The following is a 16,979-nucleotide window of genomic DNA, read 5'->3' on the forward strand; positions in this document are numbered from 1 at the left end:
AAGTTCAGCTCACCTTAAGCTCTAGAAATGTCATCCCTTGAATTTTCACTGCTGCAAGTCATTTTATTACTGCTACATAAATTCAAGTAGTGCATTCATACTAGCATGGAAAGAAGATTGGCTGACTGGGAGAAAGCAGAGAGTGGGGATAAAGGGGTCCTTTGCAGAATGGCAGCCAATGGCTAGTGAAATTCTGCAGGAGTCAGTGTTGGGACCGCAACTTTTCACTTTATTATCAATAATCTAGATGAAGGAACCGAGGACATTGTGCCTAAGTTTTACAGGTGATTCAAAGATAGGTGGAGGGATAGGTAGTATTAAGGAGGCGGAGAGGCTGCAGAAGGACTTGGACAGGTTAGGCGAGTGGGCAAAGAAGTGGCAGATGGAATACAACGTGGAGAAGTGTGCGGTTATGCACTTTGGTCGGAAGAACAGAGACGTAGACTATTTACTAAATGTGGAGAGAATTCAGGAGTTAGAAGCACAAAGGGACCTGAGAATCCTAGTTCAGGGTTCTTTTAAGGTTAACATGCAGGTTCAGTCAGCAGTTAGGAAGGCAAATGCAATGTTAACATTCATTTCGAGGGGATTAGAATACAAAAGCAGGGATATATACTGTTGAGGATTTATAAGGCTCTAGTCAGACCACATTTGTAGCACTGTGAGCAATTTTGGGCCCTGTATCTAAGGAAGGACGTGCTGGCCTTGGAGAGGATCCAGAGGAAGTTCAGAAGAATGATCCCAGGAATAAAAAGCATAATATATGAGGAGTGTTTGAGGATTCTGGGTCTGTACTCGATAGGAGTTGAGAAGGATGAGGTGTATCTGATTGAAACTTACAGAATATTGAAAGGCCTAGATAGAGTGGACATGGGGAAGATGTTTCCACTAGTAGGAGAGACTAAGATCTGAGGGCACAGCCTCAGAATTAAAGGGATAATCCTTTATAACCGAGATGAGGAGGAATTTCAACAGCTAGAGTGTGCTAAATCTATGGAATTCATTGCCACAGAAGGCTGTGGAGGCCGGGTCATTGAGTGTATTTAAGGCAGAGATAGACAGGTTCTTGATTGGTAAGGGAATCAAAGGTTGCAGGGAGAATGGACTCGAGGAACGTACCAGCCATGATTGAATGGCAGAGCAGACTCGATGGACCGAATGGCCTAATTCTGCTCCTATATCTTATGATCCAGCTTCACATCCTACTACATTTTGATTGCCACCTTATCTAGTAGATTCATAACTCATCCTCTTCACAAATTTCTTCATGCTCTTGAATGCACACAGCACTCAAAATAGGGTAACAAAACTATACCCAAAAAATCCTGACCAATGCATTGTAAAACTGAACCTCTAAAGACTTGTACTCTATTGTTTCAGCTATTCATCCTAACATTCAATTTTGAAAGTATATACAAATGGAAATGATAGGTCTACTGGCACACTCAAATCTCTTTCAACTATTCCAGTAGCTGGTCAGGGTAGAACCAGCAAAGGCTTCGAGCATGCTGTGAATCTGCTCATAAAATAATGTATGGTAACAATAACTATATGGAATAGAAAAACTCAAAACAGGGTGGGCGGGGGATGGTGGTGATTTAATCACACAATTTACAGCAAAGAGATAGGGCGTTTGACCCAACTGGTCTGTAACAGCAGTTCTGTTCCACGTTTGGCTCCTTCCACCCCTCTTCATCTAAAACCATCAACATATCATAGAAACATAGAATCCCGACAGTGCAGAAGGCCATTTGGCTCATCAAGCCTGCACCGATTCTCTGACAGAGTATGCTACCCTGGTCCTCTCCTGCTCCATTCCCATAACCCCACACATTCACCATGGCTAATCCACCTAACCTGCACATCTTTAGACTGTGGGAGAAAACTGGAGCACCCAGAGGAAATCCATGCAGATGCAGGGCGAATAGAGGGATATGGGCCAAACGCAGGCAACTGGGACTAGCTTAGGGGTTTAAAACAAAAAGGGGGCAGCATGGACAAGTTGGGCCAAAGGGCCTGTTTCCATGCTATAAACCTCTATGACTCTAGTCACCCAAGGCTGGAATTGAACCCATGTCCCTGGCACTGTGAGGCAGCAGTGCTAACCACTGTGCCACCGTGCTGCCCCTCTATTTGTTTCTCTCTCATGTGCTTACCGAAGTTCCCCTGGTGTTTTGAAGATGGAGGAGAAAACAAAAAATATCAACAACTCCTGATCCGCTGCTAAAATTGCTTAGCTCCATCTGGCAGAATCCATTGAATGGCACTAATTTCTCTTGAAATTATTTGCATAAAGCAGAATATATCACCAAGAAGATCTACAATACCATTCTGTAGACGGAATCACTCCCTCTCTCTCTGCCACCTCTTGCGTGAACAGAGATTAACTCAGTCTGATTTGAAGTAGGTGGAAAGATATGGCACTTATATTTTTATATGATTTCCTTAGGGAATTTAGATACAGTTAGGCACAACTGTATTTGTCTTCCTCCAGATCAGTCCTTAAAACTGTTTTACATTTATGCGGTTAATGAACCATGAATGAAATATAATGGTGGTGAAAATTAATTTCCACTCTCTTTGTTCCCAACTATGTCACTAGAATTCGAGTCTTTTAGAAACGCTGAGTATTTTGGTCTCAAGTAGAACTTGTTTTACCATCCACATTGTTCAAAAGAGTAAGAAAGAGGAGACGTCCAATGACGTGGAAAATATATAAGAAGGCAGACAATGATACATGCTTCCGTTCCTCTGCAGCAGCCTCAGAGGAGCATCTGTTAGTGCATAGAATCACACCAAGTGGGAGCATTTACCAGTACTGTGGTCGTCTGATCGACCAGCGCAGGCCGGCCGGCTGCGCAGTTCAGGGTAAAAGGGACCGCATACTGCGGAGCAACAGTGGCAACGTGAGGATGTAGAGTGGCCACCATCAGCGGTGTGCAGCTGCCCTGTAATGGGGGGGTTGGGAGTCAGTTATATGGTACATTAGTTCTTAAATCTGCAGTGTCGCTTTTTGATGCTCAGAATAGTATGAAAATCATGATCTTTGGCAAGGCAATACTGTGCATGTAAAGAGAAGATGCCGGCGTTGGACTGGGGTAAACACAGTAAGAAGTTTAACAACACCAGGTTAAAGTCCAACAGGTTTATTTGGTAGCAAAAGCCACACAAGCTTTCGAGGCTCTGAGCCCCTTCTTCAGGTGGTTTTAACCTGGTGTTGTTAAACTTCTTACCATGTAAAGAGAACCAGGAATTAAGTTCAGATTACTCAGATTTGCTTTACTTAGGACTGGTGAAAAAACCTATTGTTGGGTCAGATTTAAGTTTGGGCCCCAAAATGGTGGCTTTAGGCTAGGAGAAAAGCACAACCACCTAGCCTGCCACATGTAATAAAATGCATCGAAATGCAAACCAACCCTCCATTCATTTTAGAAACAAATGTAAATAACAGCAACTAGTATCAATATTAGATTCAATTTTAAAGTGGGGTTGATGCACATTCTACTCAGGCATACAAAAAGAGACACTGCCAACTTCAAATAAGAGAAAAAATGATTACATTCATAGCTTTAAAAAGCAACAGCTAAAGTTGTATCTACATTACTACAAACAAAAACATGCTTTTTTTGCCTTTTTTGTTAAGTTTTGTATCCCCCCCAACCAATCAAAATTTTGAAACCACGACAGCATTGTTATGAGGCATCTCAGATTTTGAGCTCAAATGTTTATCTTTTGACAATAAGGCTTTTAAAGCTATGAGGAGTTCACTATTGTTTACAAAATCACATTTTCCAACTGTAAAAAAAAAATTGTTATTTATTCCACATTGCCACATCCCTAGAGGGAAAAGAAAGAAAATAAGTAGCTAGCAAGACGTGCCCTGATATATTGCAATCATGTGTGGCAAAACAGTCGTTATCAGTTTTCAGTATATAAGTCCCTGTTCTGGATGACACTGAATCACTGCACTAATCAAGCTCAAATTTGAAGAATTGTGTACACATGGAATCAAAGAAGATTGCATTACTGTTTAAATAGAGACATCATATGGATTCAAAAATGGATGATTTATTTTTGCAGAATTTCCACAGCATGTTTTCACTGAAACAATATCTCCATATTATACAAAAAAGCCAGAATCAACAGAACAACTTGAGCATCCTGACCCTAAACCAGAATACAACATCAATAGTGTAGCTAATATGCTTTGATAATTATAGATACAGGTTAAGGCTTAGACAACTAGCTGCTTATAGTGATTCAAGTAAAGCTGGTTTTGGGTTGCTTTCACAAAGCTACACAATGCAAAATTGTTCATTGTTGGCTTTTAATGTGGGCAAGTTTAATAAAACCGTGCTACCAACTGATTGTTTGATTCACCTAAATCTACTGATTTAAAACTGCCTTCAAGTCACATGGGAATAGTTAGAGATCAGGCCCTAGGGAAAATATTTAGCAAAATGCTTTTACACCAGTATGTGCATTAAAATCAAGGACATAAAAACAAAATGTTTTTATACTAGTCAGTGCATTAAAATTATGGACATAAAAACAGCAGGTATTGCACTCTATTGTAATTACCTCAGCCACTGAAGGTGTGGACAGGTAACCTTTTACCGCCCCCCCCCCCCCCCCCCCGGGCAGTCTGTAAACAATATGGCCGGAATCTTACTGTCCCGCCCGCCACAGGCATTTGAACAGGCGAGGGGCAGGCCGTGGAAAGGTCCATTGACCTTGGGCAGGATCTTACATATCTTGGGGCGGCACGGTAGCACAGTGGTCAGCACTGCTGCTTCACAGCTCCAGGGACCTGGGTTCGATTCCCGGCTTGGGTCAGTGTCTGTGTGGAGTTTGCACATTCTCCTCGTGTCTGCGTGGGTTTCCTCCAGGTGCTCCGGTTTCCTCCCACAGTCCAAAGATGTGCGGGTTAGGTTGGTTGACCGTGCTAAAATTGCCCCTTAGTGTTTTGAAATGCATAGGTTAGAGGGATTAGTGGGCAAAATATGTAGGGATATGGGTGTAGGGCCTGGGTGGGATTGTGGTCGGTGCAGACTCGATGGGCCGAATGGCCTCTTTCTGTACTGTAGGGTTTCTATGATTTCCTTTTAAAATGTTGTGGGTTCTTTGAGTTAGGACATTTTTGATTGTTTGATAATGGTGTGGATTGTCGCAGCTGCTGTGGCACAATTTGTCAGAGGTAGTCAAAATGCGAGCAGAGTTTTCAGAACAAGTTGTTGAATGTGGGCTGGCCTGAAGCCTCCTCTGTGAAATGGAAGCACTTATCAGTTTTGTTTTAGTTACAGAGCATTAACCAAGAAGGGAAAAGCCTCAAAGAAGAGTTAGGCAATTGTAATAACGTTGAGTTAACATGGCGTGGAGGTATGCACTCGAGTGTCCTTTTCATTGTATGAAGTGCTCTGAAATGTTTGAACATGATGAGACGCACCATAATATATTTTTTAAAATTTCAAAACTACTTTTCCAAAGTTAATCTTTTTTACATTTTACTTACAAAACAGTTATTCACATCTAAATAATCCTCAAAGTTTAACTTTACCGGTGTTTCAATTAATGTTACTGCTTTCTCCTTGGCTTTGCATCCATAGTTTTTCACTTAACTCATGAGCTCACATTTGATAGGAGTCATTTAGTTTTAAAGTTTTGGAGCAATTTGAACTTGCGTTTCACTTTTTGGTGAAAATACCCAAAAATATAAAATCAAAGGTTGCAGCTGGCCTTGCACTGATCCGATTTGTTTTCAGTCAAATCACCAGGTTTTTAAAAAAATTGCTGGAAAGGTTTATGTAGCTGCCACAATCTTTATTTCAATCAAATTAGTTGTTCAATGCGTTTGGTTTAAGGATTATCTAAGCACTCCCTTTTTAACAAAATAAAATGAACTTGCGCAAATGTGAACACTATAATAATATGAGAAGTGCATTTGACATTTGCATTCCCTCGATGGCTCAGCAAATTTATGATGTGGAGATGCCGGCGTTGGACTGGGGTAAACACTGTAAGAAGTTTAACAACACCAGGTTAAAGTCCAACAGGTTTATTTGGTAGCAAAAGCCACACAAGCTTTCGAAGCTCTAAGCCCCTTCTTCAGGTGAGTGGGAATTCTGTTCACAAACAGAGCTTATAAAGACACAGACTCAATTTACATGAATAATGGTTGGAATGCGAATACTTACAACTAATCCAGTCTTTAAGAAACAAAACAATGGGAGTGGAGAGAGCATCAAGACAGGCTAAAAAGATGTGTATTGTCTCCAGACAAGACAGCCAGTGAAACTCTGCAGGTCCACGCAACTGTGGGTTCATGTCACACTATTTGTAACTCCCACAGTTGCGTGGACCTGCAGAGTTTCACTGGCTGTCTTGTCTGGAGACAATACACATCTTTTTAGCCTGTCTTGATGCTCTCTCCACTCCCATTGTTTTGTTTCTTAAAGACTGGATTAGTCGCATTCCAACCATTATTCATGTAAATTGAGTCTGTGTCTTTATAAGCTCTGTTTGTGAACAGAATTCCCACTCACCTGAAGAAGGGGCTTAGAGCTTTGAAAGCTTGTGTGGCTTTTGCTACCAAATAGACCTGTTGGACTTTAACCTGGTGTTGTTCAGCAAATTTAACCAGGGAGTGGCATGATGCAAACCATATGGTCCCAGAATCAATCTGTTAAGGGCCGGGTTAGATGATTTCAGAAGGGCAGTGGTAGGGTGCCACTATAGACCGCTGTGGCTATCAGAAACATACCATGGCTCACTGTTCTCCAGCCAAACAGAATTCGGGCTGACTATGGCAGCCCTAGTTGCTGAACTATCTGGACGAATTACTGCATAGGGGAAATAGTCCTGTGTGTTGGGGAAGCCAATGTTTCGGGATGAGTAGTCAACAAGAAAAAAAAAATCAAGATTGCTATAATCATTTAAGACTGCTAATTATACTTAGCAATCTCAAACTACATTTGGATAAAAGGCAGCTTGCTGAAAATATAAACCAAAGCTTTAAGCAGCCCTAATCTCCATTAATGCAGCTATCACAAAAGGTAATTTTTACAAGGACCATTTCAGCTTTCAAAGGGTTCAATCTTCCGTTATTGGTTTCCATGTCCTTTAATTGGTGAACAATGAAGGAATGATGCACAAGGGTGAAAAATTACTCCTGCTTACTGTTCATGACTACTTCTGACACTCAGTCCTGACAATGTCTGAAGCAAGGTACTTGGAAGACACCAGCATTTGCTGGAGGCCAGCAAGAGTTACTGCATTTCAGGAGTGGAAGCACAGGAAAATATAGGAAACCAAACTCGACTTAAAACAGACTGGTCAGAGACTTACCTGAGCGAGAACACCAGGCTGAATCTGAATTGACTGCGCAGCTGGTGCTTGTGGTACAACAGGCACTGCATTCTCCACTCTAACAGAAAAGCCAGAATGTTTTGCAGATGCTTGCAGCCCTGTCAATAAAAAAAACAACAACATGTATTTCTGGGTATTTCAAAAGTTAGTATATGCAAAATGAAACAAAAAAGTTTAAAGCTTCTACATTTTTATTTTACAAGGGTAAGCAGAAATATTTCATAAAAGGTTGCAAGCAGCTCAGCCTCACGTGGTGGAGTGACACTGATTTTCCATTGCACTGGCCTCAGCTAAATGAAAGGTGCAAGTTCAGTACGCATGGACAATTATTGCACACTATTAAATGACCAGTCAAAATGTCAGTACTGAAGCTCGGGAATAGTTTAGTGCCAATTCTCCTGACCAGAGAGATTTTTTTTTGTTTGGATGGGGGAGAAAGGGGCAAAAAATTACCATATTTCTTGATTCTCTACTTGAGCTACCCAAGCAATAACAGAACATGTGAATTTAAATATAGGGGTTCCGGTGCTGCCACATGAAACCAAACCTCATCCATATGGTATGCTTCTAACTCAATAAGTTATTTCGACCCATAGATACAGAATCAATTTATTCTGCAGTTACTAGGTTTTTCCCTACCTTAAATACTCCTAAACTGTAATTGGTATTCCTTTGCAGCTCTCAGCATCTTATATCAATTCTTTCATTCACCACTTCAACGCCTTTCTACACTACAACATTCCTCAAGTTTTGCACTCCCCTAGAGGCTCATAAAACTTTACTTCCATGAATGCCATTCAAAAGATTAGGCATCTTGCTGAGTCAGTCAAAACAAATTCAAGCAGTGGGGTGCCATTAATGAGCAAAATTTGCTAACTATAGTCATTACTAGAATAAAATATTTTCCAGTCAAATTAGAAAACCCTAAATTTTTGCTATATTACATCATGGAACCCAATTTGAAAAGCAGCCAACAAGCACAACAGATACCATTAAACTCCTGATCACATGGCTGACCAATTCCCAAACCAGGCTAAATATAAGGCTTCCTATAAAGCTGGACCAACAAAAGGAAATGTGAATCTAAGCACAGAACAGTCTATATACACATACAAATCATTACGCTGACACTACTCTGGGTTTGGTATTCTGAGCATACATGGTGTTTTGGAAAGCAGATTTCAACAGGGGCATTAAATTTGCACAAGGCTTACGTCATTTCTACAGGACAGTTATGAGGGGCAGAGAAGTCACTTACCTTGAAATGCTGGTGGACACACAATGAGGGCTTGTTGGAAGGGATCAGCCTGTGCACACAGCTGTGTTGTTCCAGCCTGCAGAGGCATGCTTGCTTGTGCAACACCCGCCACAGGTGCTGCTGTAGGCTGGTAGAGTGCAGGTTGATAATTAAGCAGAGATACATCGGCACTGGACAGTGAAAGAGTTGCAGCTGTGGAGGTAGGAGCCAGGGTGTTGGCCTAAAGAAAGTATAGAATTCAATCATTGATTATATGTGCAGCAATAAAGTGGGAGGCTAAGAATAAAATACCATTAATTATAGAGCACATAAGCCTCATAATTTCCTCTTCAAAGATTCATGTAACATTCTACAAATAAATCACCCACTACAGCTTGTAAGACTTCATCTTTTCGCTACTACTAGTTGGTGTGAGTAATTCAGAATAAAGCTAGATATACGTCCAATTTCTCCCTGATGTCTTTAGGACACACAAGACCTTGAAAAGTGAAGAGAAACATTCACATGGTTTTCAGTATTCTTTTCACAAGGTTTTACAAATTCAATATTTTCAAGCAGCAAGAGTAAAGCAAAAATAGTACATCTTTCCCCAGTTTTACTGTCTAAGATTCTATTCTCTAATGCTTTTTTACATTTACTTTTGAACACAAAATCACCATATTCAATTTTAAAACCTATCAGAAACAGAAGTTGTCAAAGCTAAAGAATTTCAGAAATAGTCAGGCACAAAAGGAATATCAAATAATCTGATAGAACTGAAAACCGCATTGCCACTCCGAGGAATTTATGAGCCAATGTCACTGAAGATCAGGAAATTTGGGGTGGGGGGTGTGTAGGTGCTTTTAGTTGAGGGTGTCCCATGTGGGGCTGGAGCTGGGTCTTTAAAATATTTGCTCTGAAGTTAAAGTGTTCAGCATATCTACAAGTATTAAACTGATAGAAGTTAGCGATTTAAATCCCTGTCAGATGGTTCCCTGCGTAGCGTAATTGTTCAGAGGAAGTTGGCCCTTCTGGACAACTGCTGGGACAACTCTTATGTGGGAACTTCTCAGAAGGATTTCTCAACGGATCTTCTGGGTACTCCCCAAATCTGACACACTGGGGAGCCAGGAAATTATGGCCCATTAGTTTATGCATATAAGTAGTAAAATCTAGCGGATGTTGGAAATATGAAATAATCCTTGAAAATGCTGGTGATATTCAGTAAGGCAAGCAGCAACCATTATCAAATACTTAATGCAAAGGTTGATGAACTTTCATTTGAAAAACCAAACAGAGGCAAAGTATGTTGGGGAGGGGAAAAGAAATAAAGAGGTCAGTGTTAAGATTGGAAGGAAGGAGACATTAAACAACAAAAGTGACAATGGTGATGCCTGGCAAAAGGAGATGAGTAAAAGAAACGAAAGATGGATTGAGAGGAGGCATAAATGGGACAAAGATCATCAACAGCTGCCATCTTAAAAAAAGGTGGGGCTAAAATCTGTAAATGCTGAACTCAGCTGATGTCGAGTCTAGAGAGTGGTAAAGTGCCTAAAGACTAGGTGCTGTTCCAATGCAGCTCAACAATGTAAGAGGCTGAGGACAAGAGAAGACAGCATGGGAATGGGACAACTGGAAGTTGGTGACCAAACCAGCAGACTGAAAAGCTGTTCCGTATCTGTGCATGGTCTTCCCAGGGTAGAACAGATAACTTTGTGAACAGCATATACAGTATACTAAATTGAAAGAAATGCAAGTAAATCATTGTTTCACATGGAAGGACAGTTTGGGGCCCTGGGCAGAGAGAAATGTAGTGGCAAAAGAACAGATGTAGAATCTCCTGCACTTGCTTCGAAAGGGGAAGAGCTGACCAGCATGATAGAAGAGTGGACTAGTTTGCTGCAGAGGGAAGAGTCTCTTCATAGTTCTGAAAGGGGAGAAGATGTGTTTGCTGATGGCATCAATATAGAGGTGGCGGAAATGGCAGAGGATGATCTGTTGAACGCACAACATCTCTAGACCCATCTCTTGTTTTTTTCCTGTCTCATTGGCATATCCTTTTGTTTTGCATCATCGCCCCATATGATCTGGTCTCTCATGTCTCCACCCTATCAAAGACATTCCTTTTTGTTCTCCACCCTCTTCCTGTCTCCGTACTTGCTTAAACCTGCTGCACCTATTTTTCGCTAGTTATGAAAGGTCATCAACCCAAACGTAACTCTGTTCCTCTCTCCATAGATGCTGCCTGACCTTATTTCTCTCTCAGGTTTTTAAAAAGGGGATCCACCTTGCTTTGTGGGCTGTAGAATAAGAATGTAAGTTTCTAATCTGGAAAGGAAATCACACTAATTAAAAGGTTCCATAGTCAGCTCTGTTCCACATACAACCTTTATACTGCTACACCTTAGTCATAACGGAATTGATTATAATTTCCTACCTTATATCAACCTCAGTTAAACCTACAGTTTCACCTGCAAGGTTTTTATTAAATAAACAGACCGAGGATTACTCGCCTACATATATTTTGAATGCAGCACATATAGCTAGATGAGTCACAATCCCTTCTGGTCTATAACTTATCCATTACACCAATACAATATTTCCAACCCCTTAGTGGTCCTTATTCCCTTGATCATTTTCCTTCTCTTTCTTCAAATTCTTCTCTACTTCAATTTTAAATTTTGTATCTCTTGCTATCCATTAGTACATTAAGGCATTACTAGGTTTCCAAGGGAAGTCCAAGTATTTATCTGCATTAATTCTTGCAGAAGAGTTGATATGCTGAAATTAAAAAGATACTGCAGATTGTATATTTTAAAATAATTTTGAGAATGTATGATGGCCGAAAAGAGTTCCAGGACAAAGCACAAGCGCCATCCCCAAATAAACAGGTTACAATGTTAGAACTCTCTTTCACTCCATCTATAATGGAACTCTAGAGATCACACTAAGATGATCTGAAAACGTAATCTCACAATTACACACTTTGGGCTGATCAGATTCAGCTCACACAGCAAATGGTGTTAGATTACCAGCAAAACTCAAGCACTGATAAATTTATTTTCTATAGAAAAGGATCAAAGAACTGTATCAGTTAATGTCGAACCCCCACTTCAGCACCCAAACAACTAAATAGGGGAAAGTGAATATGACTGAAATAAGTGCAAATGCACAGCAAGCATCAATTTACAACTTGGGTCAATAGTTTGTGAATATTGTGGATAATTTCATTTGGAATATTCGCCATTCGAGATGCAGGCACTCTACTTTTTTACAAACATTGCTTCACAGCTTAGTCAGTAGAGCTGTGTTGCTTTGTTTCTATGGGATATCGGGGAAGGGGGAGGGTGGAATCAGAATATTGAATTCGACGATCAGCCAAGATTAAAATGAATGGTGCAGCAGGCTCGACGGGCCGAATGGCCTAGTCCTGTTTCTAATTTCTATAAAGCAGTCCCTTATTGCACCAATGTGCAACTTCTGGCTATTTTCCACACCAACCACCTTTGACTTTGAGATTTCCAATTCCAAGCCAAATTAAACCGGCACTGGTTAGCACTGCTGCCTCACAGTGCCAGGGTCCCAGGTTCGATTCCAGCCTTGGGCACCATCTGTGTGGAGTCTGCACGTTCTCCCTGTGTCTGAATGGGTTTCCTCCGGGTGCTCCGGTTTCCTCCCACAGTCCAAAGATGTGCGGGTTGGGTGGATTGGCCATGCTAAATTGACCCTAGTGTCAGGGGGATTAGCAGGGCAAATATGTGGGGTTATGAGAATAGGGCCTGGGTGGGATTCTGGTCGGTACAGGCTCAATGGGCCGAGTACTTCTGTACTGGAGGGATTCTATGATTCTAAAAGGCGAGTGTGATATGGATCCCATGGACAACAGAAACTGCATTAACGCTGCCCAAATTTATTTCACGTGGGGTTCCTAGAGCTAGCTGATGAAGGAAACGTGCACCTTATCAGTTTAAACAGGGTTTAAACAAACATCATTAAGTACAACAAACTTCATCTATCTCATACCTGATTGTGCATGGTATTGTGCATGGTATTGAGTTGGTTATTGAAGGCCATTGTCAAGTTTGTGCTTGTGCTCGGCGCAACATGTGCAATAAATGGGCTTTTATTCTGGTTTATTGTTTCATAGTTATTGGCTCGGCGTTTGCAGATCTCCATATTCTGAAAGCATGATTTCACACTGCAAGAAATGTAAATATGTTTATCTAATGAATGGAATAAGCAGACTTAAAAACATAAGCAGCATTGCACTTATTTCCATTTACTGCTGCCCGCAGCCACGCATCTGCTACATTCTTTTTCCAAGGTGGAAACAAAAGGAAGCACAAATCTGTGCATAACCCAGCATTAAAATGTAGGTTTCCATACAATTACATCTCATATATGTTCCTTCACCCTAGAAGAGTATAGCCTGGCTGTACAGGTTCTGAGGAAGTGTTGGACACATGAAATCGAAATAATATTACAGATAAGTACTGCATGTGCTCTCCCATTCGATCTTAAGTATCCCTATTTGGTTTCTTTTCTTAGCTTCTCACGTCTGAGTTCTGCTCAAATTTTGAGAAAGGCTACCACTGGAACACTATTGCATGCCTGATTTATGGAAGTATTTCAAATTGTTGGATTGTGTTGGGAACCAGAGGTGCTAGTACAGCTCTTACATGGCATTAAAGAAGCTCACTGTAATGCCCTAACTGGGAACCAACAAGTTGCATTTATGTAGCACCTTTAACACAGTAAAACATCTCACGGCATTTCGCAGGTGCTTTATCAAACAAAATTTCGACAGCGAGCTACATAAGGTGGTATTACGGCAGAGCTTGATCAAAAAGGTATGTCTGAAGAAGTAAGGAAGGAAAACTTTATGGCAGAGGTTCGCGGGAGGGCAGTGGGGTAGAGTGGATTTCATTGTTCCTGGCCTGAGGCAGACAAAGTCAGGGTTCCACTTAAAATCAGAGATGAGTTGCTAGAATAAGGGGGAAACACAGGGGTCACAGAGGACTGTTGAAGGTTACAGAGATAAAGAGGAAGGAGGCAATGGAGGATCAGAACTTTCAAGGATGAGGGTTTCAGCAGCGGATGAACTAAGACAGGGTTGATTGAAGTCAGGTAATGTTCTGGAGATGGAAACTTTAAATTCTAATAGTACAATTCCCAAATCTAGTTCCAAAGTGCTTTGTTTCACAAATAACTTTTATTTACATATTTTAAAAGGCTTACTGATTGCTATGAGGAAAGTCAAGTAGATGTGTCATGGTAACAAATGGATGATTTAAGGTTTTTAACGGATTAATCCTTTTGTCAGCATCTATAGTCAGCATTTTCTTCAACAAATCAATATATTCCCTCCGGTCTGCCTTCTCCGCCAACATGTCTGTTCCCTCCAAATCATTTGGCATGTTCACCTAAAGAAGAAAAACAGTAAACAATAACAATGTCAGTGAAGAGAGGCACTTCAACAATGGGTTTCTCATTAACTGTTTTAAGATGAGTATCTTGAACTTAATGCTGAACTTATTTTTAACGCAACTACAGCAATGAAATCTCAAATCATACCCAAGTTTGGGGACCATCTTGAGTATCAAGTACACAGTTTACATGTTGCTGCTAGATTTCCTGAGGATGAAAACGAGGCATAGGGTTGGGCTAGTCCCTTTCACTGCATTGGTAAACCTCGGGTCATATTCCAATGAATACCCAATATCATCAGAAGGTTTCAAACACGAATGCATGCATTTTGCAAATGTCAGCAACTCTTCGGTGCTTTGGGCACTTCTTATTACTGAAGTCCTATTTTCAGTTTTCATGGGAAAATATCAACTTTTTCCCCCAGGAGCTGGTAACATGAGCAACCAATGTTTAAGATTTATAATGTGCAACAATAATCCTTCATCGTTTAATACACGTGTGGATTAAGTATTCAGCCATGCCTTGCGTAGCCACTAATCCTGTTACGCACTAGTCACTTTTTAATCTGTGAAGCCTTTAAACCCAGTGTGCAAAGCAAAGCTGTACACTGCCAAACAACATAATTAAACAATTATACAAATTTCTTATCCATTCCTCATTTTATAAATATTCTTTTAAAAACAAAATCAAAATTCAGAGTGCAATAGCCATAAAAACTAGAGAATTCAAGCCTGTACCAAATTCTGGGGTCATATAATTGGAGTCAGTAGTACTGGGCAATGATAAGGAGGACAAAGGGGAAAGAGAAGACTGAAAATCATGAGCTCATGTTTCCTCTCTGTTTAGAGACTGCAAAGTTCCCATTTGAAGGTACTGAATGAAGAAAATGTCAAGCTCATTGCTCAGTGGTTTTTCCAGCACTCATTTATTTCCTAGACTTGCGGATAGCAAGCAGAAACTTGGATAAGGCATTGGAGTACTAACAATATGGAACAATACAGCAGCATGAGTCACTGCCTTCAGGAGAATGTGCAGCAGAAAAAGATCAACTTCTAACACTACGGGCCCAATTTTACCATTTTCATTCTAAGTGCTGAATCTGGGCGCAATTCAGATCCGACTTGGAAACCTGTTCTCAGGCGCCCCTATACGCACTTAGCCTGAAAAAAAGATTGTGAGTCTGAATCGCGCTGTGGACGGGGCTTATTGCGCCCGAAACGCTGCAGCTCCGATTGGAGCTTTGAACTGTGCATGCACGGTGAAAAAAAATTTGAAAAATGCGCCTGTCCCATCGCTCCCGGGCCGCAAAAAGCGGATAAAACAGCCCGGGAGTGAAAAGCGGGAGCGATGGCCTCTACAGATATCGCCCCATCCCCACAACATAACTGTCCCCCTTATCCATCCACCCCACCCTACCCAGACCGATCGCGACCCTCTGCCCCCCTTCCCCCCCCCATCGATCGCCTGCAGAGTGGCAGCGGTCCCCTCTGACCCCCCCCCCCCCACCAGAGATCCATCTGGCCACCCTCCTCCCCCTCCCCCACCCCAGCCAGAAAACCATCTGGCCTCTCCCCCCGCACCAGAGAATGATCTCCCCCCCTCCCCCTTCCAAACCAGAGAATGATCTAGCCTCCCCCCCACCGGACAACGACCTGGCCTCGCCTCCCCCCCCCCCCCCCCCCAAACCAGAGAATGATCTAGCCTCACCCCCACCGTACAACGATCTGGCCTCCCTCCCCCCAACCCACCCCCCGGTCCCCAGCCAGAGAATGATCAGGCTTCCCTTCCCATCTCCCTCTACCACCGATCTGAGTCAGAGAGCTGTTGGAAGCTCTGAACTTACCTCTTCAGAAGCTGGAGCGTCCGAAACAAACCTTGGCTGAGCAAGTCTGTTTCGCGCCGGAACTGGACGCGCGAATGCGGTGGTAAAGAGGGAAATGCTGGTAAAGTTGGGCGGGCAGCCCATTAATTCAATTTAAATGCATGCAAATGCATTTAAATCGCCATTGCGCCCGTTTCAGGCATAGTTCGGATCACAGCCATTTTCCAGCCTTGGTAAAGTGGGCATCTGTGCGGATCGCGTTAATGGCCTCACGCCCGACTTTATCAAGTTTTCGCGCCCGAAAACGGGCGTGACGCAATGGTAAAATCAGGCCCTAAGTTTCAGAATCTTAATTCCCAATATAATACTTATCAGAAAGTAGAATTACAATTAACAGTATTATCGTATTGCTTAATAACCGAAGTTGGTATCAAAACTAAAGTGATTCAATTCAAGAAATTCTTAGAAGGTCCACAAAAAAAGCAGTATCCTGTGTCCCAAAGTTGGTACAGGCTTATTAACCAGTGATGAAAACAAGTCCAGGACAACTATGATACATTGGATTTGTTTTCTTTGCTGGAAAACTCTGTAACTTAGTGGAATTTAATAACACGCTGGCACCAGAATTAATGGAAGAGCCTAATACAGATGATCAAAACTCAAGAAGTTGGGAAGGTGGAGGATTAAATATCCACTGATGGGATCACATAATACACTTTGCTCACTTATATCCTAATGCTCCTGGATGTCATAAATATGTGTGAATATGCAATTTCCAGTAAGCAGCATATGCTGGTGACAGGGAAGGGGTTGCAGAGCCCTTGGAGAGAAGATAAATGGGAACTTCCACAATTCCAAGGTCAGTTCTACAATACAATTGATTGTAGAATGAATGATTGCATTCTTTACACAGAGGGGCTATTTTGCACTGAAGAGAAGCACTCAACCATAGCCCACTGTTGATGTGGCAAGGTATTACAGCAAGTTTCCTACCTGGTTGAGGCATTAACTGCATTGAAACCTGGCTGGCAACCAGAGTTATGTTAAGTAGTCTAATGCTGGGATTTCTGACTGAGTCAGAGTCCCCCACAGTGGATGGGTGGAGGTCCTTCCCTGCTGGTCATCAAC

The 16,979-nt window shown here is 41.7% G+C and overlaps 1 protein-coding gene across 4 annotated transcripts in view; it reads right to left on the minus strand.

Moving 5' to 3' along the window:
* The window catches only part of LOC144479169 (homeodomain-interacting protein kinase 1-like), a 110,195-nt gene that overhangs the window by 18,845 nt on the left and 74,371 nt on the right, over nt 1–16,979 (minus strand). For all 4 annotated transcript variants that reach the window (XM_078197769.1, XM_078197770.1, XM_078197771.1 and 1 more), the window contains 5 exons: nt 13,841–14,025; nt 12,626–12,800; nt 8,624–8,843; nt 7,345–7,463; nt 2,814–2,948 (listed from right to left, as the gene is read on the minus strand). In XM_078197769.1, coding sequence (XP_078053895.1) covers nt 2,814–2,948; nt 7,345–7,463; nt 8,624–8,843; nt 12,626–12,800; nt 13,841–14,025 — 834 coding nt within the window. The remainder of the gene's footprint in view (nt 1–2,813; nt 2,949–7,344; nt 7,464–8,623; nt 8,844–12,625; nt 12,801–13,840; nt 14,026–16,979) is intronic.

This window comes from Mustelus asterias, chromosome 25, assembly GCF_964213995.1.
Source record: "Mustelus asterias chromosome 25, sMusAst1.hap1.1, whole genome shotgun sequence".
NCBI lineage: Eukaryota > Metazoa > Chordata > Chondrichthyes > Carcharhiniformes > Triakidae > Mustelus > Mustelus asterias.